Source organism: Asterias amurensis, chromosome 11 (assembly GCF_032118995.1).
Source record: "Asterias amurensis chromosome 11, ASM3211899v1".
In the NCBI taxonomy this organism is placed as follows: Eukaryota; Metazoa; Echinodermata; class Asteroidea; order Forcipulatida; family Asteriidae; genus Asterias; species Asterias amurensis.
The window spans coordinates 22,104,367-22,126,622 of record NC_092658.1 but is presented as its reverse complement, the minus strand read 5'-3'; the positions used below and the strand labels follow the sequence as shown (position 1 = coordinate 22,126,622).

The 22,256-nt window shown below is 40.9% G+C and overlaps 1 protein-coding gene across 1 annotated transcript in view; it reads right to left on the bottom strand.

Moving 5' to 3' along the window:
* The window catches only part of LOC139944552 (uncharacterized), a 173,322-nt gene that overhangs the window by 123,325 nt on the left and 27,741 nt on the right, over positions 1–22,256 (bottom strand). Inside the window, exons 4-5 of the mRNA XM_071941599.1 lie at positions 15,330–15,520; positions 12,750–12,854 (exon numbers count right to left, since the gene is read on the bottom strand). Of these exons, the coding sequence (XP_071797700.1) occupies positions 12,750–12,854; positions 15,330–15,520 (296 nt within the window). The remainder of the gene's footprint in view (positions 1–12,749; positions 12,855–15,329; positions 15,521–22,256) is intronic.

The following is a 22,256-nucleotide window of genomic DNA, read 5'->3' as shown; positions in this document are numbered from 1 at the left end:
TGTGCGCCGCGCGTACAAATCTGTGCGTTTCGATTGTTTCGTCACTGTTTTTTATGGTGGCCCTGACGGGACACAGCCAGTCGCGAATATTTTTGCAACGTCGTGAATATTTTTGCGACGTCGTGAATATTTTTGCGACGTCGTGAATTTATTCACGACAAGTCGCGAATTTTTTCACGACTAGTCGCGAATTTTTTCACGACTAGTCGCGAATTTTTTCACGACTAGTCGCGAACATTTTCATGACGTCGTGAATATTTCTGCAACTAGTCGCGAATATTTTTTCAGTAGCTTGAGTGTGTAATTACTGTATTCTTAGTAAGACTAAGTAAAAGCTGTCCCGTACGATGATGATGGATCCGGAGGAGAATTCCGACTCTTGCAAATCGATGGTGGGTTATTTAAACAAAACTAACGTTGACGTATGGCCCTTACGGTAGGCCTAGGCCTAACGTTATAGTTTTACTAGTACTTTAGTAGGAGTAGGCTATCCTATGCTAGGCAATAAACGTTGGCACTTTCACTCTTCAGATAAAACATAACGTTATATGTCACCCGCTCCTTCTTAATGATGAATATCGAGTACATTTTATTTTTGAGTTTATATCATAATAATCCCAACAAGCAAATCTCAACATTTTAAATAAAATAAAAATCATGACCATACGACCTTCCTGTCCAAAATAATATGTAATTTTCGATGACCTTGACACCATAAATTTTACGACCCGTTTTGAAAAACACAAACGCTAGAAAAACTTACTTTTAAAAGTGCGACGTCTCACCCACTCATGAAAACAACTATTTTTTTTAAGAAATGAAAACATCTATTTTTAACCCCGGCGTAGTCGGATCAACAATAGGTAAATTTTACAAACAACCCAATGATAAGTTTAATTATAATGTGTTGACAATTTCAGCAAATAAATTTGAAAATCTTTACCTGAAATGTTAGAGCAATTTGCGTTGTTATTTCCAACTTGAAACGCGAGTTCGTTCCGTCACGGCAGGGTGCAACGCATCACGTAATCCCCCACCAAGTTTAACTGAAAGATTAATCCCTTTAGCATTCAGAATTATTTGGGTTTGGAGCAATTCAACCTTGAAAACCCCCGAAATATTGATGAAAATCAGACACTGTTTTTTCGAACTATGATAACAATTCTACTGGATAAAACATGGGCCCATTACACATAACCGAGTGGCTACAATCGTCATAGATTGGCTCTCTACGCGTGCCGTGTAAGAATTACACACTCAAGCTACTGGAAAAAATATTTACGACTAGTCGCGAATTTATTCACGACTAGTCGCAGAATTATTCACGACGTCGTAAAAAATATTCGCAACTAGTCGTGAAAATATTCGCGACTAGTTGTGAAAATATTCACGACGTCGCGAAAATATTCGCGACTTGTCGTGAATAAATATACGACGTCGCGAAAATATTCGCGACTAGTCGTGAAAATATTCGCGACGTCGCGAAAATATTCGCGACTTGTCGTGAATAAATATATGACGTCGCGAAAATATTCACGACTGGCTGTGTATTCCACTAAGATGGCCGCTGGATGACGTCAATGCATAAGGTCTATTCCCCACCTCTATTTCCCACCTCCTTCCATCACCGAGCTAATCCGCCTCCACAGTACTTCAGCAGCATGCAGCATCAGAGTCCAGCTTTCTCCAGAAGACGATCAGAGCATACTGATCGAAGCGTCTAGTTAAAACCAACATTTTTTTTTCAGAACCACCCCAACTCATTTAGAGATAGTCATTACATGGTGTTACCGCAAACCTATCCATAAAACAAGATCACTCTATTCTGGACAGTTGCTGTTACATTGTTTAGTTTTGCTTGTATATGATACTATACATGTACATGTACTTTGTTGTACTTGTTCAGACAAGTGGCATTATGGAAAAGGCTATTATAAAGCATGAGCTCAGCAAGTGTTGCTAGTCTTTGTTGCTTGCAGCAACAGTTGTTGGAATTACCAGTGACATTTGAGAGCTTGTGGATGATTTCTTGGTTTATGATATGCACTGATGAATATTGGGTAGCATAGCAGGAGGTGGCCGATGGGCAGTGCTGGTCTGGTGTACATGTATATGGCTCACTTCACCAGGTTGGGATACAAGGTGTGACATGAAAGTGAAATTTTCAAAAGTGTTTTATTTTATCTTTTTAAAAGTTTTTATTTAGGAAATATATTGTACTTTAATATTTTAAAAGCAGTTTACCTGTAGATTTCCAGAAAAAATGATACAGCGGTGTCAACAATTTGATACCGAATTGCAGTGCGGATGTAACATGGATACCAAAAACATACTTCAATGTTGCAGTAGTTAATAGAAGCTTTCAAATCTTTAAATAATTTTAACTTCAAAGTTGTCGAGTTTCATACATTTACTGATTGAAAGTATGCTTTTGAATGTTCATCTTACCTCGAAATTACTTAACAAAATGATCAATTGTATAGTTTTTTGCACAAAACTCGTTTATTTTACAACACTTTCAGTAAATATCTTTAAAAAAAATTGCACAAAACTCGTTTATTTTACAACACTTTCAGTAAATATCTTTAAAAAAAACTTAAAATGACTGGGGAAGGTGCATAGATGTGTATTTCATGTGGCAAAAGGGTTTTCTATGAGGGGCCATCTATGACTAAATGAGCAAACCCATATATATAAGAGCAAAACCATATATATAAGAGCAAACCCATATAAATAAGAGCAAACCCATATATATAAGAGCAAAACCATATATATAAGAGCAAAACTAACCATATATATAAGAGCAAAACTATATATAAAGGAGCAAAACCATATATATATTTATGAGCAAACCCATATACATGTATATACATTGTAGGAGCAAACCCATATATATAAGAGCAAACCCATATATATAAGAGCAAACCCATATATATACAGTACATGTACATGTAGGAGCAAACCCATATATATAGGAGCAAACCCATATATATCGGAGCAAACCCATATATATAAGAGCAAACCCATATATATACATGTAGGAGCAAACCCATATATATAAGAGCAAACCCATATATATAAGAGCAAACCCATATATACATGTATAAGAGCAAACCCATATATATAAGAGCAAACCCATATATATAAGAGCAAACCCATACTGTACATATACATTTGTAATAGCAAACCCATATATATATATAATAGCAAACCTTGACTGTATTCCCCCATCCATTATGGCACTTGCTCCCGACACCAAGTGCATTTTCCGCAAGCTTCGTAAGCTTAAGGAAAAGAACACCCGTTACATGTCACATCTTGATAACTACCGTTTTTATCGTTTGTCCCGTATCATTCCCAAAGGCCTACAGATCAAGTGTACCCCTTCCTTTGGGGACCTTGACCCATCCTTTCTGAAGAAAAGGAACAAGACACTCACTAATACGTCTTTCCGTTTGATCAAGTTGCTGGAAAATCAATGCCAACAATTCATTGATAACCAGTTGCTTGAGATAACAGACACTGAGTCTCAACTCCAGGAGTCATGTTCCATTGAAGAGTTTGAACAGTTACAAGATACCATACTATGTAACGTCAAACACTTAAGGTCCACCCTAATGGACACACAGAACAAGAAACGTATGAATGTCCAGGCTAACCATAAGAAACACACCCATAGACGTTTCCACAGTAAGAGAGCCAGCATTGCTCCTCCTACTGTTAGGTCGCCAGAGACCAATACTGTAGTTAACCTGTCTGACATGGTCCTTACTGACCCACAGGTTAAACTCCTCTCAAGGGGTCTTAAGTTTTGCCCCACACCCAGAGAACCTAACCAACTTCTTTTCCAACAGGACATGGCCCAATTCAATCGTAGGTTACGCCTACGTGAATACTTTCATGTAGACCCCTCCATGGATGACGAGTCATCTGTGGAGTCCCAACCCATTCCCCGCAACCGCTTCAAGGAAAAGAGCACTTGGGTACCCCCTAAGAACCGAGATGTGTCTCTAGAGACATACATCAATTCGGTTAACTCCGAGGTTCTTAAGGCCCCCAGTACCCCTACTCCCAATAACCTCCCCCAAGATGAGCGGCACGCCCTTACACAGCTCCGCCAATCACCAGACATAGTGATTAAACGGGCTGACAAGGGGTCCGCAGTTGTAGTCATGAACACACATGACTACATTGCCGAGGGCCTTAGACAGCTCAGTAACACTGATCATTACATTGAATGTGCTTCTGACCCCACTAAATCTTTCTCCCAAGATATCAGTGACACCCTGGTTAGGATTTATAACGCCAATGGTATTGAGAAAGATACATTTAACTATCTTCTCCCACATGACCCCCGTACAGCAAGGTTCTACCTTCTACCTAAGATACATAAGCCCAATAACCCGGGGAGACCTATTGTATCTGGGAATGGTAGCCCAACAGAGCGCATTTCTGAGTTTGTCGATAGCTTCCTCAAACCCTTAGTCTGCCGTATTCCTTCCTTCATCAAGGATACCAAAGACTTTCTCCACAAACTAGATGAGGTCAAGCACCAAATACCTGACTCTGCCATTTTGGTTACTTTTGATGTTTCATCACTGTATACTAACATACCCCATCATGAAGGCATGAGTGCATGTGTCTCTGCCCTCAATGCTAGTAATCAGTCCCGCCCCTCAGTGAGTCATATTAAGGAACTCATGAGCCACATTCTAATGAAGAATAATTTCACATTTTCTGACAGGCATTTTCTACAGGTACAGGGTACTGCCATGGGTACCAAGATGGCACCCTCATATGCCAACCTATTCATGTCTCAGTTGGAGGACAGACTCCTTTCCTCCGCCCCCAACCGACCACTAGTTTGGTGGAGATTTATTGATGATATTTTCTCCATCTGGGGTGGGGACCAAGACAGCTTGGATGAGTTTATTGACCATATCAACTCATTTCACCCCACCATAAAGTTCACTACCGAACAATCTCTCACCAGTGTGAACTTTCTAGATGTGACAATAACCAAGTCTCTTAATGGCCTTGTCACAGATGTTTACAGTAAACCCACCGACACCCACCAGTACCTTCTCTCCAATAGCTGTCACCCTAGTCACTGTAAGAAGGCCATTGCTTACAGTCAGGCCTTACGTATCAGGCGTATCTGTTCCACAGATACCCTGTACAAGAGGCGCTCATCAGAGCTAAGGAAACACCTTGTATCTAGGGGACACAGCGAACGTAGGGTCCAACTTGCTATCAACAGGGCTCTCAACGTACCTCGTCATACTCTGTTGACTAACACGGGAGCTAAAAAAGCTCCGACCAATAGAGTTGCTTTGGTCACCACCTTCCACCCCAAACTACCCAAACTTCCCTCAATTCTCAATAATAACATGCCTATACTTCACTCCTCCAGCAGGTTACACTCAGCAATCCCCGAGGTTCCCATGGTTGCATTCCGCCGCCCTAAGAACCTTGGTGACATACTAGTCAGGGCCAAACTTCCCCCAGGTACAGTCCAAACACAACCCCCGACAGATATACTGGGCTGTCATAAATGTACCCGTTCCAAATGCAGAACGTGTCTGCACATTAAGCCCTCATTTAAGGTGAAGAGTCATACCACTGGCTCTTCATACAACATCAAGACCGACTCTGAATGTAGCACATCTAATGTAGTCTATGTCATATCATGTAAGAGATGTGGGCTACAATATGTGGGAGAGACTAAGACCAAACTTAGTCTTCGCTTTGCGAATCATGTCTCTTCCATAAAGACTAAGAAACCGTACCCAGTCTCTATCCACTTCAACAGCCCCAATCATAGTGTCAGTGATGTTGAACTTCTGGTGATTGAAGCTTGCAATGGTGATGACACACACCGCAAGAGTAGAGAATCACACTGGATTCACCAACTCAAGACAGTCAAACCCTTTGGACTTAACATAAACACTGGTGTTAAATAACTTCTCATTACCCTCCACTTCACTTCGGCCTAAGAACTTATATGTTGTATATATTCTGTACATAAAGTATAAATTAATCTTGTTTAAAGTTGTTTTTATAAATTCATCACTGTAACTATCTGATGTAAGTAACCCCCCCCCTTTTTTTCCACAGGTCCCTCATACCTATTTTTCAAATCATCATACCTTTGATCTTGCTATTCTTATTAATTGACCATTGTTAGTTGCATCATGATGCAACTTGCTCTCTAATCCTACCCTTTCATGTCTCCCTGCATTGTTGTCGAACAATACATTTACCACTTTTATGGTCCAGTAACCCATCCTTTCATTCTAAACATCCTTTGTCCTCGCCACTTCACTCCTATTGGTTCATAGCCACCAATATTGTCTCTGAAATAGAAACTTTGATTGGCTGTTATTTTCCCGCTTCTTTCTGGATCCTTCCCTTAATCCCTTTCCCCCTCTCTTTTTCTATAAATGGATATGTATTTGTTTGTACTTGTTTTATGCCTCTGAAGAAGGTCCGGATTGGATCGAAAGCTAAGGCCATCTACCCTATTCATTATAATAGCAAACCCATATATACATGTATAAGAGCAAACCCATATATATAAGAGCAAAATAATAAATATATAATGATCAAAACAAATATATAGAAGACCACCGAAATATATAGAGGATCAACGGCATATATATATAAAAGACCAAAATCCTCAAATATAAATGACAAACACAAATATATTTAACAGCGCCCTCTATATTGGACGTAGTTTCATATATATAAGACATGTGCACCTATATATTTAAGACATAAAGTCTCATACAAAGGACGTCAACAGCTGTCAAAGGTTAAAATCGGGAACGAAAATCATCGAGCCGTAAATTCAGCCTTTGTCTGACACTTGGTAATCATTGCGCACGTTTCGCTGGGAATGGGAAAGGGATCGGAGAGGGGGACCGACACGTCGCGACAGCGTGACTGTCGACCGACACTAGCACCCGGGCCGGGCTAGCTGGAAATGGGCAGCCGATCCGATCTGATCAGTGTGCATGCTGCACGTACACCGACAGCGATTCCTCTCTTCATGATACTATAGTGTAAAAACAAATTAGGATAACAGGACAAATTTTCACAATCAAAAACTATAAATCAACTATCCAACCTTTTTACACCGTGTGTTCGAAATATTAAAAGTTTTGGTTTTACGCTGTGAGGTAATCTTCAAATTTTCTGAAGCAGCACTTTAAGGGAAGAAGAAGAGAGATAGTCCGCCATTTACTTTGCTAATGTATGGACGATATTGGAGCGACGTCATATGTTTTCATTACTTTCATTGGTTCTTATTCTTATTCTTTTTCTTTATTTGGCCATTAAACAATTACAAAAACAAGCAGACAGTATGTCAAATCATAGAGGAAGGAGTCCTCTATGGTCAAATAGATAATATAAGTACATGTACAAAAGTAAAGCAAGAAAAACAGTAAGGGCACAGGAAATTATAAAAACATCCCTAATGTGATGGCCAGGATCAACAGGTATTTTATTGAATATTCAGACGCTGTAGTATGCCATGCAAAATAAATCAAAAATATCATTCAATTATATTAAACAAATTAATTACAATTAAAGTCACGCCGTCGCGACATGTCGGTCCCCCTCTCCCTTTCCCATTCCCAGCGAAACGTGCGCAATGATTACCAAGTGTCAGACAAAGGCTGAATTAACGGCTCGGTGATTTTCGTTCCGATTTTAACCTTTGACAGCTGTTGACGTCCTTTGTATGAGACTTTATGTCTTAAATATATAGGTGCACATGTCTTATATATATGAAACTACGTCCAATATAGAGGGCGCTGTTAATATATTTGTGTTTGTCTTTAATATTTGAGTTTTTTATCCTTTATATTTATTTTTGCATCGATTATATATTTTCCTGTTGATCTTTATATATATTTTCGGTGGTCTTTTACATGTATATAAATTGTTTGCTCATATATATATATGGTTTTGCTCTTATATATATGGTTTTGCTCTAATACATGTATATATGGTTTTGCTGGATTGCTCCTATATATATGGTTTTGCTCCTATATATATGGGTTTGCTCTTATAAACTGCTCACAAAAAGTAAGGAAACTTTTTTCAATCCAGTATATTTGTTATTATTTAATACTCTCTGTGTATATGGTATATATCATTGCAAAGCTGAACTGTTCCTCTTCAAAATGATACCACAATTGCAATGATTACATGTTGCTGGAATTGAGAATGAGACAAAGTCACAAATCAAATGTGCCAAAATTAGCAATTTTGTGTTACCGTGTGAACAATCAAATTGGCACTGTAATTCAAACAAGCAAAACAACTTACTGATCTTACAGTAATCCACTTTATTGAGACAAGAAGTTTGGTATAGAGCAAGACAACTTTACTGATCTTAATACACTTTATTGATACAAAAAGTTCAGTAGCGAGTGGATAATCCGAAGGCGTTGATGACAGCCTGGCACCTTCTTCTCATGCTGCACAAAAGTCTTGTGATGCGCTGATGATGAGGGATGGCGTTCCATTGATCATTAAGGAACCTGGTTTGATCAGCCACAGTTGATATGTTGGGGGTTCTGGCGCAGACAGCGAGGCCAAGCTGGTCCCACAGATGTTCCATGGGATTCAGGTCTGGACTGTTAGCGAGCAAATCCATCCGATGCACCCCAACATTGTTCAGGTAGTAAGTCACCAGTCAGGCTCGATGGGGGCGAGCGTTGTCATCTTGAAAGATGGCATTTTGGTCCAAGAGTCTGCAAGTATGGGACTGCAATCGGCTGTAGAATATCGTCTTGCAAATACCCATCAAACAAGGTGTTTTTCAAGAGATAAGGGTTAATTGTGTCTGATGAGCTCACTTGTGCAAATCTTTGTGTAAACCATTAATGGTTCTGAAAAGCTTGATCGGTTTGATTTATCGATCATTACCTCGAACATTTAGCACAGACAACGGTAATTTTGGCACATTTGATTTGTGACTTTGCCTCATTGTTATTCGTGTAGCCAAGTTCAGCAACATGTAGTCATTGCAAATGTATCATTTTAAAGAGGAACAGTTCAGCTTTGCATTGATATATACCATATACAAAGAGAGTAATAAATAATACCAAATATACTGGATTGAAAAAAGTTTCCTTACTTTTTGTGGGCAGTTTATATATGGGTTTGCTCTTATTTATATGGGTTTGCTCTTATATATATGGTTTTGCTCCTATATATATGGGTTTGCTCATTTAGTCATAAACGGCCCCTCATAGTTTTCTGTGGATTACTTTGACATTTAATTGATTTGTTTCTTTCCTTAAACTGGCATTGCGGATGTAACGTTGACACAGATGGACACCGTGTCCACATTACATCCAAAATATGAGTGAGAATACTTGAGTGGGAAACACATTCATGTTCATATTGAGCAACATTAACAGTTCTTGGGATATTATATCGACCCATTGGCCCTAAAAGTATGCAAAAATCAACCTGTATTTCAATGATTCTCAAACTTCCTAAACAAAAATCTACATTGTGTACATGTACATGTATACATGTATATCTGTTTCTTTCCTGTATACTCCCATAAAGGGACATTGATTTTCTTTCAGCATGGTGGTGTGGATTAACATTTACTGTCATGTAACACCTTAATTATTATCCATTTTAACAAGTCAGCATTGGTGTATTTTTATTCATCCCATAAGGTTTTATGCTAATAATTATTTTGAGTAATTACCAATTGTGTACTCTGCCTTTAACGTTATAAATAAAACAAAACACTATAACAAACTTCCATGCTACCAAACATCGACGTGTGTGTCACTCAAATGTTGTTCACAGATTTCAACTGTGTACATTTCGAGTTCAAACAGATTACTACTGGTGGAATAGGGACACTGAGGTATAGTTCTTTCAGTTGGGTTTTGCATTTAACTAACAAATTCAGTTATATTTGATTTTTGTTTACAAAAGTCATCCCATGTAAAAAGTATTGTCTTAAAAAGCATTGAGGTTTGATTTTCTCAGCTTCTGATCTTGTCAAGTGTTTTTCTATCCCTTTCTTCATAGTGTTCTGGTGTTGATCATCCCTTCATTTTTTGTCTTTTGTCTTTGTCTATACTGCTTTGTGCGTTCCTTACACTTCTTGTTATACTCTTGTCTATCTTGATGAGACATACTGTGTCTCTTTTCTGCTTACTTCTGTGCGTCAAGTGCAAGAAGCCTTTCATACTTCAGTGGATCGTTTTTCTTCAGCGTTTGTCTGTATAATTTTGGTGGTGAAAATTTCAGTTTCACTCTGAGACTCATCTGCAATTTAATAATTTAAAAAAACAGGGACCTTGTATTAATTTACATTGTACATGTACATGCTTCCAAGTTAGTTCCATTTTAAACTTTTAATAAATGATCTCATCAACAAAAGCTTTGAAGATGAGAGGGAAATATTTCAAATAAGTCTTTGGTAGGGTACACTGACTTAGGCCCTCTACAGTAAAGTTGTTGTTATATTATTATTCAGGCCTGTCATTCAGTCATGCATTCTGAAGTTCTGTTTTGGGTCGGGAAGGGGGTACTCACGACACAGGTATTTTTTTTTTAATAATAAAAAGCCATGCTTTTAAGCTAAGTGGGAACACAAGTATTCAACTATCAATCTGTTTTGTTGGGAGGGAAAACCATGTTTTAATCATGCACAGTTTGCCTTCAACCTATATAAACATTTATAAAAGACCGCACATGTATACGTAAACAACGCTATGCCGACGCATATGCCCAGTTTACAGACACGTGATTTATTGTTTTCGAGTCGGAAAAACTACACAAAACCTTGTCTTGGATTACTCCTGAATTCATTAAATTTATCCAAAGATTTTTCCTCAAAGATAAGTAGGTTACTTTTTATCTTCTTTATCGTCTTGTTGCATGAGGTTCCCGACTAGTTTTTGTAAAATTTTTCGGACCTCGCGAAGGTTTGTGCAGTCAAATGCACGCACACATTGTAACCTTTGTGCATATTGGCATTGCATGCTTATGAATAGCAGACATTGCGCAGTTGGGATGCTCTGCGCAAGCCCCGCAGGCCGTTGCTCAAAGCTGTAGATGCAAGGTGTTGTTAACCGACGTATCGATAGACACCAGTTTAATATAGTTTATTAGATGTGAAAACTGATTTTTAAACAGCTTTTTTTAGTATCAGTTGAATAAGAACCCCTTTTAACTATACAAAAACACTTGTCCACTATCCAAGAGCTTTTGAGTAGTTGAGACTTACCCTGATTTTTTACAGAACGTCCAGTCATAATGGATTTCACGTTTTCGACGAATCATCAATGTTGATTCGACAGCGATGTAACACACGACGTCGGGGTTCAGACGGTTTTTTTCCCGCCAATTGAACCTCCACAAAAGATTACTGGAGTTAAAACGAACAGCCGTCTTGTAACCATTAGTTAACCACCAGACTACTTTATATGTACGTGATGGATTTTTTCATCTACCCGGAACTTTGCTTCGATGTAACAAAATACAGATAGACACCAACTATTTTGGTGCATTTTTACGTAATTTTTGAAGAAAATGGGAAGGATGAACTTCTAAATAGTATTCTTATTTTAGATAGAGGTTTTAGACAATGAATATAATGATGCAAATTCATAGCTTTGGGATGATGAGGACCTCTTTTGAACCGATCTCTCGACGTAACAATGATTTTACAAAAAAGACACCGTGCGTTACGTCGTTAAAAAAATATTTGAGCACCATTGCTAAAAAAAAAAAGCAAAGTATAATTTTTTTTGGGTGTTCACAGTTAAGTTTAACCATCATACAATCCATTATGAAGAAAAAATAATAAATTTTATTATTTTTATTGTTTACCATCAAAATACATATGTATTTTATGTCACAATTTTCATCAATTTTATTGCCATGGACACCACACTGTTTTCTGGTCAAAAAAAAATAATTGTAACAAAAAATCATAAATTTTTATTTTTTTTACATTCTTCAGTTCATAATTCATCACAATAAGTCATAACTTTCCTCCAAACATTATACAATCCTTAGACCCACGACTTGCAAAATGTTGGCTTCATCATATATCTAGTGTATCCCAACCTGGTGAAGTGAGCCATATCACAAGCCCTACTTCTGATTGCATGACACCATGCATTTGGTCCAGTGCCACTTCTGTTCCCCCTCAAAGTGTTATCGGCTTAAGCAAGCTGTAACCTGTCTTGGTTCTCACATTTTTCAGATGTTTATGTGACCAGGATGTAGTTAGAGTCAATAAGAAGGATATCGAGGAAAAAATAGCTTATTTATTGATCTAGAAAATAGGAGAGGAGAGAGTCCGTTATGTGGTGTTGTCTCTCGTGAATATAATTTGAAAGTGAGTGAAATTTTGAACGTGAAGCTTATGAGGGCGCAAGTGTAAACAGGTTGATTTGCATCATTAAATGTTTCTTAAACGAACTGATCAGGCGGAAGGATAAAAAGTAAGGTAAGTAATGCGTTCACAAAAGAAAATAGAAAATAGTTCATTTAAAGGAAAAATTAAGAAAACTCCGTGGGGTGTCTTTATAACCGTCACTTCAATTTGAAGTATTTGAAATCAATAACTGTAAATTTCCATTTGTTACCACTTTTCCCTCACAGGGCCATACCTACATGAACCATCACCTTGACCTCCCATCAGGGGAACAAGAAATAACATCCATAACCTTTTGTCATCACCCCCATCTTACCTGTGCTAAGTTACGCTCAGCCTGTTCCTTTTCCTCTTTATGGAGAAGTGAATTTCCGAGCAAGGTTGTACTCTGCATTTCCAAGTGTTTTACTTTGTTACGTTCCTACAAAAAAGAATTTTAACACATTCTGAGGTGCTGTCATTGTTGTCTATGTCTGAGGTGCTGTCATTGTTGTCTATGTCTGAGGTGCTGTCATTGTTGTCTATGTCTGAGGTGCTTTCATTGTTGTCCATGTCTGAGGTGCTTTCATTGTTGTCCATGTCTCAGTTATTGTCATTGTTGTCCATGTCTGAGGTTCTGTCATTGTTGTCCATGTCTGAGGTGATGTCATTGTTGTCTATGTCTGAGGTGCTGTCATTGTTGTCTATGTCTGAGGTGCTTTCATTGTTGTCCATGTCTCAGTTATTGTCATTGTTGTCCATGTCTGAGGTTCTGTCATTGTTGTCCATGTCTGAGGTGTTGTCATTAATGTCCATGTCTCAGTTGCTGTCAATTACCATTGTGGTCCATGTCTGAGGTGCTGTCATTGTTGTCCATGTCTCAGTTATTGTCATTGTTGTCCATGTCTGAGGTGCTGTCATTGTTGTCCATGTCTCAGGTGCTGTCATTGTTGTCCAGGTCTCAGTTGCTGTCAATTGCCATTGTGGTCCATTTCTGAGGTGCTGTCATTGTTGTCCATGTCTCAGTTGCTGTCATTGTTGTCCATGTCTGAGGTGCTGTCAAGTTGTCCATGTCTCAGTTGCTGTCATTGTTGTCCATGTCTCAGTTGCTGTCATTGTTGTCTATGACTAAGGTGATGTCATTGTTGTCCATGTCTCAGTTATTGTCATTGTTGTCCATGTCTGAGGTGCTTTTATTGTTGTCTATGTCTGAGGTGCTGTCATTGTTGTCTATGTCTAAGGTGATGCCATTGTTGTCCATGTCTCAGTTATTGTCATTGTTGTCCATGTCTGAGGTGCTGTCATTGTTGTCCATGTCTGAGGTGCTGTCATTGTTGTCCATGTCTGAGGTGCTGTCATTGTTGTCCATGTCTGAGGTGCTGTCATTGTTGTCCATGTCTGAGGTGCTGTCATTGTTGTCTATGTCTGAGGTGCTGTCATTGTTGTCTATGTCTGAGGTGATGTCATTGTTGTCCATGTCTCAGTTATTGTCATTGTTGTCCATGTCTGAGGTGATGTCATTGTTGTCTATGTCTGAGGTGATGTCATTGTTGTCCATGTCTGAGGTGATGTCATTGTTGTCCATGTCTGAGGTGCTGTCATTGTTGTCTATGTCTCATGTGATGTAATTGTTGTCCATGTCTCAGTTATTGTCATTGTTGTCCATGTCTGAGGTGCTGTCATTGTAGTCCATGTCTCAGTTGCTGTCATTGTCGTCTATGTCTGAGGTGCTGTCATTGTTGTCCATGTCTAAGGTGCTGTCATTGTTGTCTATGTCTCATGTGATGTAATTGTTGTCCATGTCTCAGTTATTGTCATTGTTGTCCATGTCTGAGGTGCCGTCATTGTTGTCCATGTCTGAGGTGCTGTAATTGTTGTCTATGTCTAAGGTGCTGTCATTGTTGTCCATGTCTCAGTTGCTGTCATTGTCATACATGTCTGAGGTGCTGTCATTGCTGTCCATGTCTAAGGTGATGTCATTGTTGTCCATGTCTCGGTTATTGTTGTCCATGTCTGAGGTGCTGTCATTGTTGTCCATGTCTGAGGTGCTGTCATTGTTGTCCATGTCTCAGTTGCTGTCATTGTTGTCCATGTCTCAGTTGCTGTCATTGTTGTCCATGGCTAAGGTGCTGTCATTGTTATACATGTCTGAGGTGCTGTCATTGTCCATGTCTCAGTTGCTGTCATTGTTGTCCATGTCTCAGTTGCTGTCATTGTTGTCCATGGCTAAGGTGCTGTCATTGTTATACATGTCTGAGGTGCTGTCATTGTCCATGATTCAGTTGCTGTTATTGTTGTCCATGTCTCAGTTGCTGTCATTGTTGTCCATGTCTCAGTTGCTGACATGGTTATACATGTCTGAGGTGCTGTCATTGTTGTCCATGTCTCAGTTGCTGTCAATTGCCATTGTGGTCAATGTCTGAGGTGCTGTCATTGTTGTCCATGTCTGAGGTGCTGTCATTGTTGTCCATGTCTCAGTTTCTGTTAATTGTCATTGTTGTCCATGTCCAAATTGCTGACATGGTTATACATGTCTGAGGTGCTGTCATTGTTGTCCATGTCTCAGTTGCTGTCATTGTTGTCCATGTCTGAGGTGCTGTCATTAAGGTCCATGTCTGAGTTGCTGTCTTTGTCAGTTTGTTGTCCATGGCTCAGTTGTTGTCATTGTTGTCGGTTTCTGAATTGCTGTCATTGTTGTCCATGTCTAAGTTGTTGTCATTGTTGTCAATGTATGAGGTGCTGTCATGTTCTCCATGTCTGATTCAAGTGTGGGCTGAAATTTTATGATGGTCAGGTGTGGATTGAATCTTTGAGATCACAGTCAGGTGTAGGCTAAATCTTTGAAGAATTTAATAGAGTGTTTGTATAGTACATACAGGAATACAACGGTCAGAGTCTCTCTGATCCCATAACTCACCTTCCGATATAATTTTTCGATTTGTTCACATCGTTCAGCTTTCACATTTGCTGTTTTAAGCCTTTGATTTAGGCTCTCAATTTCTTGTTTGTGTTCATTTCTCAACTGTTGGCTGAATCCCAATTCTCTCTGCAAGTCTTCAACCTCTTGATATAGATCCTCAATCTCATTGGCAAACCTAAGTCGCGGTGCTGTGGTTAAAAAAACAAAGTACACTTCAAGTGATGTCAAGACTTGCGTAAAATACGCAACGAAAAACTGGGAAAAACATAAGTTTGGTGAAACAGATATCTAGCACTTTTGTTGTCATTGCAACATGTTGTAATTTGACCTCATTAATGATCATGGATTAATTCAAACGCGGCCACTCAGGTGCAGACTTGTTTCAGAACGCATCATCATCATCATTCTCTGCGGACCATCAAGGGGGACGTAGAGCCGCCCAAACCAGACGATTGCTTGCAGACTGCCACAGCTGCTGTGCCGGTGAGTGGTGGTTGACTTCTAGCTGGCGCAGCCAGGTGTTGCATGGTCGCCCTCTGGGTCTCTTCCAGGCAGGGCCAGGACGTAGTCCCCCTCGAGCGTTGACGCTCAGCTTGAGGGCGGCATGTGCTGGAGTGTCTTCTGGAAGCCGACGAACGTGGCCAAAGAGGGAGTGGCGTCGCCGTGAGATGGACACACGGATGTCCTCGAGACTGGTGGTTTCCAAAATTGATTCGTTGGAGACGAAGTCTGACCAACGGACACCGAGTATCCGCCGTTGGCATCTGGTGTTAAAAGCTTGAAGCCTACGGCCATCCTCTACCAAAAGTGTCCAAGTTTCTGACCCATAGAGTAGGATGGGGAGAACGCATGTAGTGTACACCTTCAGCTTGGTTTTGAGGTTGAGACGCTTGTTCCGCCACACGCGATCTAGCTGGCCAAAGGTTGAAGAGGCGAGCCCGAGTCGTCGATGGATGTCGGGAGAAGAGTGACCTTCAGAGCAGATGTCGCAGCCGAGGTATCTGAACTTATCTGTGGTCCCGACAGGCTGGCCCTCAACAGACGCTGGAACAGAAGGTGGTCCAAGGCCGGTGCAGTTTTGGATCTTGGTTTTGGCCCAGGATGTGTGTAGACCCATTGTCCCAGCTTCTTCCTCGAACTTCTGGAGCTTGGTAGGCCACTCGTTGTGCTCTCTTGTGAACAGGGCGGCATCGTCAGTGTAGGCTAGGTCGGTGAAGGACGTTTCTCCTGCCAGTATGCCGAGATCAGCCTGACAGCGGTTATGGCACAGCAAAATAGGGCTGGGGCCTGGACGCAGCCTTGGTGCTGAGGAAGGGGCAGGAGATGTCGTTGCCAAAATGCACGGTGGAGGTGCTGCTGTCATGTAAGTCCTGAATCAGGTGAAGAAGGAATGGTGGAACTCCGGTTGCTTTCAGGTCTTTCCAAAGGGCTTCCCGGTCTACAGAGTGAAATGCTGCCTTGATGTCGACGTAAGCAACATGGAGAGGTCTTTCAAACTCGCGGTGCAGTTCAGACAGGAGTCGAAGGGCGAGCACTGCATCCATTGTTGAACGGCCCCTTGTGACGCCAGACTGCTGGGGTCGGCGGTGACGGACGAGTAGAGGTTCTAGGCGAGACAGGAGTACGTGGCAGAAAACTTTTCCAGGGACTGAGAGTAGAGTAATAGGTCTGTAGCTGCTGATTGGTTTTTCTGACCTTTTCCTCTGTATAGGGAGATGATGACACCATTCCTCCAATCAGAAGGAACCCTTCCGGAGGACCATACTTTGAGGAAGAGTTCGTGAAGGGCTATATTAATCGGGGTCTCGGCACACTTGAGCAGTTCGGGAGGAATGCCATCAGGACCTGCAGCACGTCCGTTCTTAAGCTTCCTGATAGCACAACGTACCTCAGCCAGTGTGGGAGCGTCAGAGGAGACGTCTGGAGCAGAGACTGCAGCTGATGCCTGCACAATAAGGTCTAGGCAGGGTGTAGCTGGAAGATGGTTGAGCAAGGAGTTGTAATGCCCTCGCCAGCGAGTCACTGTTTCTTCAGCTGTCTTGCAAGGAGTGCCATCGGACTTTGTAATCGGTGGGGAGCAGCTTCCCTGTTGAGGGGGACCACGCATAGACTTGATGGCCTTGAAGGTTGGCCGTAGATCGTTTTTTCGCAGCCCTTCTTCAGCAGTGTCTGCAAGTTCCCCATAGAACTCCTCCAGGTCCTGCTTGGCCTTGGCTTTAAAAACGCCCTTCAATCTGCGTGCTTCATTTGTGTCCCCACACAGACGCGCTTGGCGCTTCTCGTCAAGAATATCCAGTGTGCCACTGGATAGCCACGGACGCTTCTGGTGCCTGATGACGGATTAAGCGCTCCAGTGATTTTTAAGGTCCCTCATTATCGAACTCTATTGTTGGTGCGTTTTGTTGTTCAGATTGCATGGACAAGGCAGCTCTTAAGTGAGCCACACAGCGGTGAATGATTAGTGTTTGCTGTCTAGCTCAGGTATACCATGGAGGAAGAAAACAGATACCAGGCAATAGGTTGGATATATTTTCGATGTACGGCCAACCTTCAATTTGCCAAAGCCAATATGCTACTGCTATATAAAAAGGTGAACTGGTGATAATTCTTAAATTTGAAATCACACCTAACTTATTTTGTATCTACATGTTTATTGTAACTGTTGCATGAGGACCTAGGTTAACAGGGATTATTATACTTACAAGATTCGCTCCAAAAAGTAACGAAAAATGCTGACCAGCCCACAATCACACAAAACACAATGTAATTACACAGTACGAAAAACATACTATCCAGCGACACACAGAGACAGTGTTTTCAATTTACAGGCCTGTAGTCTTGTTACTTTGCGCGAAACAAACAATGCAAGAAACATTGAATGCTAGAGGGCTTTCTTGAACAATGCCATAGCGAGAGAGTGATGCCATCTGTTTGTAAACATTAAGCGATAGCTTACAAAATCAGTTACAAACACCTTGATATTAAAGGCAGTGGACACTACTGGTAAATGTAAAAGAATAGCCTTCACAGTTGGTGTATCTCAACATATGCGTAAAATAAAAAACATGTGAAAATTTGAGCTCAATCGGTCATCGAAGTTGCGAGATAATAATGAAAGAAAACAACATCCATGTCACAAGAAGTTGTGAGCGTTTAGATGATTGATTTCGAGACCTCAAGTTTTAAATCTGAGGTCTCGAAATCAAATTCGTGGAAAATCACTTCTTTCTCAAAAACTATAGCACTTAAGAGGGAGCCGTTGCTCACAATGTTTTATACCATCAACCTCTCCCCATTACTCGTCACCAAGAAAGGTTTTATGCTAAACAATATTTTGAGTAATTACCAATAGTGTCCACTGCCTTTAAAGCTTTGACGTCTCTGCTCGGGAGAACATGGTATATTTTAGGATCCTGAAAATTGCAATAGTAACCATCGTTGGTGCGCGAGCTAGAACCATACAACATTGTCATCACTGGTGGGCATGCACTTTAATGTATGTGGAGCAGTTCCTTGGATATTTTTAGCATGTTTACAAAAAAACTATAGATTGTGTTGGTTTCATTGTTCAAACATGCAACATTTCAGAAACCCTGGATGAACAAAAAGAGTATAATTTTCCTGTTTAATGTAAGATGCTTTACCTCCTGATTTTGTTTTGTTCTGTTGTATTTTGGGGTTTATTTTAAAGTAAAACGTTTGTTTTTAAAGGATGAGGGCAGGGACGTCCAGCTGGTGTTTTCTTTTTTTGCCTTTGGTTTGGAGAAAAAAAAAACAGAAGGTGATTGTTGAATTGAGAAGCAAAGAGATCTATGTGTGGCCTGTCTAGGAAGTTGCAGATCTGTTTGACCACAGGTCGATGAAGGGACCATGGGGATTGCTCTCCCTCGTGAAAAGGCATCCACTATGAAGTTTTCCTCCCAGAGAGGTGACTCGCTTGTAGAGAGACTTGACGGGGAATGCACCAAGTGTGTAGGCTCCAGGTCAGCATGCATAGGGAAGAGGAGTGAGTCCCTCCCTAACGGTGGAGTGCCAGGAAATGGATGTGAAGGTACTGTTCTGAGGAAGACCAATGCACCGCTGGGGAAAGGACTCCGAAGCATCTGTACAAGGTTACTGAAGGAAAGAGGCGGGGAAAAACTTTTCCGCAGAGGAGGTTCCAATGAGAGAGCCATCACTTGAGATGAGTCCACTGGAACCAGAGTTTAATTGGGATCCTTTCCCAGTCGGTAGTGGGAAGTAGATGCAGTTGAAGAGGTCGCATCCTGCACCATGAACCCCAGGAGGCGAAACCAAGCGCAAAGCCAATTGCGAGCTGGTAGTGTTGCTGATGAGAGGAAGAGTTAAACACCTTCCTCCAACGCCTTCCTCCCAGACTCTTCATCGCTCTAGTGAAGGAGAGGCTCTGCCTGTATAGTCATGTTGAGGGAGGCACTGAAGAGCATCGGATTTTGAGAAGGGACTTAGGGAAGACTTGTCCTGGTTGATGATGAAGCCCAATTTTGAGGTTAGCTGGATAGTCTTTGACAAGGCTTGTAGAGTGGCTGTTGGTGAAGGGCCCATGATGAGCCAGTCGTCCAGATACATATGTAAAAGCTAATTGTTGTCATAGTAGTGCTGCTGCTATCACTTTGGTAATCTTGGTTAAGTTCCGTGCTGCAGTGGAAAGGCTGAAGGAAAGACACTGGAACTGGTAAGTGATGTCTCGATACTTGAGTTGCAAGAAATTCTGATGGTGTGTGGAAAGGGATATAAAGATAGGCATCCTTCAGATCTAGGGTCGCAGCCCACCAGGCATGGAGAAGCGAATTGCAGGACAGTGGCCAGAGTTTCCATCCAAAAGTGTTTGTGTCTGATGAAAGCATTAAAGCCATTGGACCCTTTCGGTTCAGAAAAAAAAAAAGTGCACAGATTTACAAATAACTTACAGGGTTTACAGAAGGCAATGGTGAAAGACTTCTCTTGAAATATTATTCCATGAAATGCTTTACTTTTTGAGAAAACAGCAAAACAATATAAATTCTCGTTAACGAGAATTACGGATTTATTTTAAACACATGTCATGACACGGCAAAACGCGCCGAAAACAAGGGTGGGTTTTTCCGTTGTTTTATCCCGACTCCGATGACCGATTGAGCCTAAATTTTCACAGGTCTGTTATTTGTTATAGAAGTTGTGGTACACAAAGTGTGGGCCTTGGACAACACTGTTTACCGAAAGGGTCCAATGGCTTTAAGGGGTCAGAGATTGATAATAGGAAGCCACACGCCAGATTTTTTTGAACTGAGAAAGAGAGTTGAAGTGAAGCTCATCGTTGATCTGTGAGGGAGAGAGACTAAGGCTTTCTTTTCCTTGAGAGACACAATTTCTTTTTCTAAGGAACAGCAGCAGATCAGAGGGAGCCATAGTGGGTAGACAGAGATAGTTTAGTAGTTGTGGAGGGGAGCTTGTAAATTCAAGGAGATAACCCGAGGACACAGACTGTAGAACCCATGGGTCTGTGGTGATTTGGAACCAGTTGCAGTCGACCCCCTTCGGGTCAGGAGGCTGATGGGATGAGCATATGACAGGATCTGTATGTAGTAATAGACCTTTGGCTCCGTGTGACCCTTGCGGCTTAAAGGTGCGAGAGGAATTATAAGAAGAATTATATGAGGACTGTCGGCGAAAGGGCATCTTAAATAAATGTTTTCCTCTGTCTTAAGTCGATTAGCCTCTTTGAGCATAGCATGACTTCCTCGAATTTGTTGACAAGCAGGTTGTTCCAGAGGAGAGGAAGATCTTGGACGTAGCGCTGACAGTGAAAGTCACTATCACAAGATAAAGAATGTTAGCATGGCCTCTGGAATAGTTGCGTTTATCGTACTGGCTGGTATAAGAGTGAGGTAAATGGTCAGCCTTTTATAAGGCCGCGTTCGCCAGGATATGACATATCCAGAGTGTAGTATGCAGGAAAGTTGCTCGAAGGCGAACGCGAATAATGCATCGGCGACCCATACAGACAGAGATCATTAGGGTAGTACACCCAAGACTGAGCGCCACACAGTGGGCCAGGTCAAGGTCAAACTGCGCCAAAACAGGCAATTGGTGATTATTTCAACAATCAACACTTTCAATTTTTTGGGGTTCCTAATGGTGCAGGGGTATCTCTTTATAAATAGCCGATTTGTGTGTGTGTGTGTGTGTGTGTGTGTATGTTATTGGATCTCCTCCCTGAATACCGCATCAAACCTCGCCAAATTTACACGGAAGAAAGACGCTGACTTCGTCTTGACACTCAAAATCCGTTGAAAATTGACAGATTTATGAGCAAAAAAAACACAAAATTGGTGGGGTTTTCCCGCAGAACACTCGATTTAATAAGTCTCCTTTGTGATTTATCTGCACAAGTAGGCGTGATTTTTCATGCGTGACCTCGGTTTAATACTTATTAGTCAAAAGGGCTTCTGAAATTCAGTCTTATTCGGCCTTATTTGAATAAATATTGACAGAAATAATGTAGAAGTACATTGAAATGAAGAGCATATCTGTCGTTATGTATACAAACAATCGGTGCAACTCAAATTTTAAAAAGAGAAATTTGTACGTAAAAAATGGCTTCTAAAAACAGAGAAAACAAGTCACAAAAACACGGAAAATTGTCATGTTAAGAATGTCGGCGGCAACAGTCCCCAATTAGTATCTATGGATAGATTATTTTATATTCTACATGGAAATACTAAAAGCGAGACCGGATTGTTCTAGTCCAGTCAGGATACAGCGATTTCCACCGTTAATCCAAATCTCACATTACGAAAATGTCAACTAATAGACAGAATGGTTTTCTTGCACGGGTGATTGGCTGACGATGACATCATCGACTGATATGGCAGCATGCTGTTTTTGGTTGGCATGGTACCCCGACCACCAAGCCTAAGTTAGTCA